At 46.2% G+C, this 3,386-nt stretch overlaps 1 protein-coding gene across 1 annotated transcript in view; it reads left to right on the plus strand.

Moving 5' to 3' along the window:
* Nucleotides 1-333: 333 nt before the first annotated feature.
* The window catches only part of prkcha (protein kinase C, eta, a), an 18,937-nt gene continuing 15,884 nt past the window's right edge, over nucleotides 334-3,386 (plus strand). Inside the window, exon 1 of the mRNA XM_053620206.1 lies at nucleotides 334-983. Within this exon, the coding sequence (XP_053476181.1) occupies nucleotides 597-983 (387 nt within the window). The 5' untranslated portion in view covers nucleotides 334-596. The remainder of the gene's footprint in view (nucleotides 984-3,386) is intronic.

The following is a 3,386-nucleotide window of genomic DNA, read 5'->3' on the forward strand; positions in this document are numbered from 1 at the left end:
TTTGGTAATGGTTTTAATGGTTAACTGATGGTTTGTAATGGTATTTTAAATGGAAACCATCAGATTGTCTGTGGTGGGTTCTGTTGCCCCCCCACCCCTCCCCCCAGCAGGGTAGTTAATTACGAAAAGGTTTAGATCACGTCCAATATAAAAGATATTAATGAAAATATAACTCTAAAGTTCATTTACATGTTTATTTATATTTTATTTTGGTTTCAGTTGTGTTTTAAACAGTTTCAGTTCAATGCACATTTATGCATTAATGCATGCACGAGCGCAGGGTTTGACACGCTGAGTGCTCTCACACTTCCTCTTTATGTCGAGTCTCTTCCGCACACACACACACACACACACACACACACACACACAGAGAGAAGAAACTCTTCCTCGTTTACTCTAATCACGACGCTACACCTGCTCGGGGAGGCCAGCGGCAGCAGCGGCAGCGGCAGCAGCAGGAGGAGGAGGAGGTCCTCACACCGGAGTGCAGAGCGCAGGAGAGGGTCCTGTCTCCGCGCAGCTCCTTCTGACCCTCGGCTTCTTCTTCCCTAGTTTTTGTTTTGTTTTGTTTTTGTGTTTGTTTACGCGGATAATAAATGCGGTTCACCGGATCCCTGAAGGTGCGCGTGGGCGAGGCCGTGGACTTGAAGCCCACCAGCGCGTCCACGCGTCACGCCGCCGCCTTCGGTAAAGCCGCCTTGGGCCTCAACCTGAACCTCAACCTGGGCGCGCACGCGAGCCTGGACCCGTACGTGGTGGTGAAGGTGGACGAGCGCGCGGTGGGTCAGACGCGCTCCAAGCCGCGCACCAACGCGCCCACCTACAACGAGGAGTTCAGCGCGTGCGTGAGCCGCGCCACAAGCCTGGAGATCGCCGTCTTCCACGAGTCTCCCATCGGATACGACGACTTCGTGGCCAACTGCACCATCCACTTCGAGGACCTGAGGAAGAGCTCGAGCCCCGAGGAGACCTTCGAAGGATGGGTGAGTGAGAGTGTGTGTGTGTGTGTGTGTGTGTGTGTGTGTGTGTTGGACCTAATTTCGCACCAAGTGCTCTACAAGTTCTATTGGAACCCTTCTGTTGGTTGTGTTAAACACCTGGTGCTCAGATAAAGTGTACTAAAGTGTAAAAGTGTGTCTGTCTGTCTCTGGGGAGATGGTACCGAGTGTGTAGTATGGTATAGAGTGTGCACCTTTAGTACCTTTTTATTATGTATATTTTACTGCTCTTACAGCTTTAAAAGTTAATTATGGTCCAATGAAATGATTTAAAGGTAAAGGTACACTCCATCCGCCTGTCCAGGTGAAGGATACTAAACATTCTTAAAGGTACAAAGGATAAGGGTGAGAGAGAGAGAGCAAGAAAGGTACACTTCAGAACCCCTTTATCCTGAGAGAGAGTGTGTGTGTGTGTGTGTGTGTGTGTGTGTGTGTGTGAGTGTGTGTGTGGTGGGGGGTGGAGAATGTACAGCTGGAAATATTCCCTGCTGACAAATTGCTGATTTGACTGTAAGTTGTGTTATGAGGCGCAGGGGGCAGGGGTCCTCAAACATTCTGCAGCCGGGGACCTGTTTTTGGGTGGCAATTACTATGAGTACTTTGCAAGGTGTGTGTGCTCTAGTGTGTGTGTGTGTGTGTGTGTGTGTGTGTGTGTGTGCACACCTGTTATCTCATACTGTACTGTCATAAATTGGCCTTTGATAACTCGGTGTGTTTGCTTTCTGTGACTCATTATTGAACACACACATGTTCACACATGTGCGCACACCCACCCACATACACACACATCCACCCACACACACACACACAGTTTCAACTAAACATCTTGATGTGTGTGTGTGTGTGTGTGTGTGTGTGTGTGTGTGTGAGTGTGTGTGTGAGTGTGTGACCAGATTTTAGTGAATTATAGAGCTGTAATATTGAACTTTGGAAGCGTTCAAGCAGCCTGTACTGAGGATGCGCACGCTGGATCTCTGGATCTCTGGATCACGCGCTCTTGCCTCCAGCCGGAATGAGCAGTAAACATGGCAGTACTGAAGGTGTCTGCAGGTGTTTTGTGATGTATTTTGAGTCGGGGCTGGTGATCGGAGGATATGATCCCGATATCACCATGTTAACAGTATGATAGGTTTAACGATACGGGAGAAAAAACACGTCTGTGGTTTTACGATGCTGAAGTTCATCAACGAAACGACTCTTTAAAATACATTTTTACACCGGTTTCATGTCATTTTCCTTATTCAGTGACTTTTATAAATATGGACTAAAGATAAATCTCTGAACTCGTTTGTTGAGCAAACCTTTTAAAGCAGATGTTGTGATGCATGCAGATCTCGCCCGTCTCATATCTCCTCATATCTCCTCTGCTTATATATTCAGCGTGACCTCTAATGGGATTAGAAGACTTTAAGTTGTTTTGGGAAAAATAGTTTGTGTACGTTCACGTTACAGGAGGAAGGAATTCAAAGCCGTCAGAGTTACACAACAAACAAGCGTTCAGGGTGTTTATGGTGGTTTTTTGGGGCAGGTTTTAACCTGCGAATGTGTGTGATGTTCGTCTGCTGCTCGAGATAGAGTGGGTGGGGGGGGTAGAGAGACATGAAATGTCAAAACAGATCCAATCACGTATTTAAAAAAAACAAAACAAAACCCTCCACCACCGGATTATAACTACAACAATATAAATGTAAGATATTGAACCTGAGACTGAACTGAAATACCACATTTACATTTACATTTATTCACTTAGCGGACGCTTTTATCCAAAGCGACTTACAAACGAGAAAGATACAAGCAAAGCGATATATCAAGCAGAGAACAATACAAGTAGCGCTACCATACGAGATCCATTAATTGAATTCCAGAAGAAGCAAAGTGCACAGTAGAGGTGTAAGTGTGTTTTTTTTTTTTTTTTTAAATTATGGGTTGATTAGGTGTTCATAGAAGAGGTGGGTCTTTAGTTGTTTTTTGAAGATGGTGAGAGATTCTGTGGTCCGGATTGAGATCGGAAGTGCATTCCACCACTGAGGAACACTTAGTGTGAAGGTTCTGGAAAGGGACCTTCATATACCAGTTGTTATTTATTATGAAACCTGCATGGTGAGTGACGAGTGCTGACGGTGTTGGAGTGTGTTGAGGCGGTGTTGGAGTGTGTTAATGTGCTGACGGTGTTGGAGTGTGTTGACGTGGTGTTGGTGTGTTAATGTGCTGACTAGCGTCTGCACGTCTAGGGAATAAAATTTGGTTCATTAGCGTACATTTTCTTCTCAGGACCCGCTGCAGCGAGTGTGCGAGTTCTCCGTCTCCTGTGCGAGCTTGGTTTGTTCTGTCTCGACCTCGCCGCAGGAACGGGAAATGTCCTCAAGTATCATCTCCGCACGTGCCGGT

This window comes from Ictalurus furcatus, chromosome 3, assembly GCF_023375685.1.
Source record: "Ictalurus furcatus strain D&B chromosome 3, Billie_1.0, whole genome shotgun sequence".
Classification (NCBI taxonomy): Eukaryota; Metazoa; Chordata; class Actinopteri; order Siluriformes; family Ictaluridae; genus Ictalurus; species Ictalurus furcatus.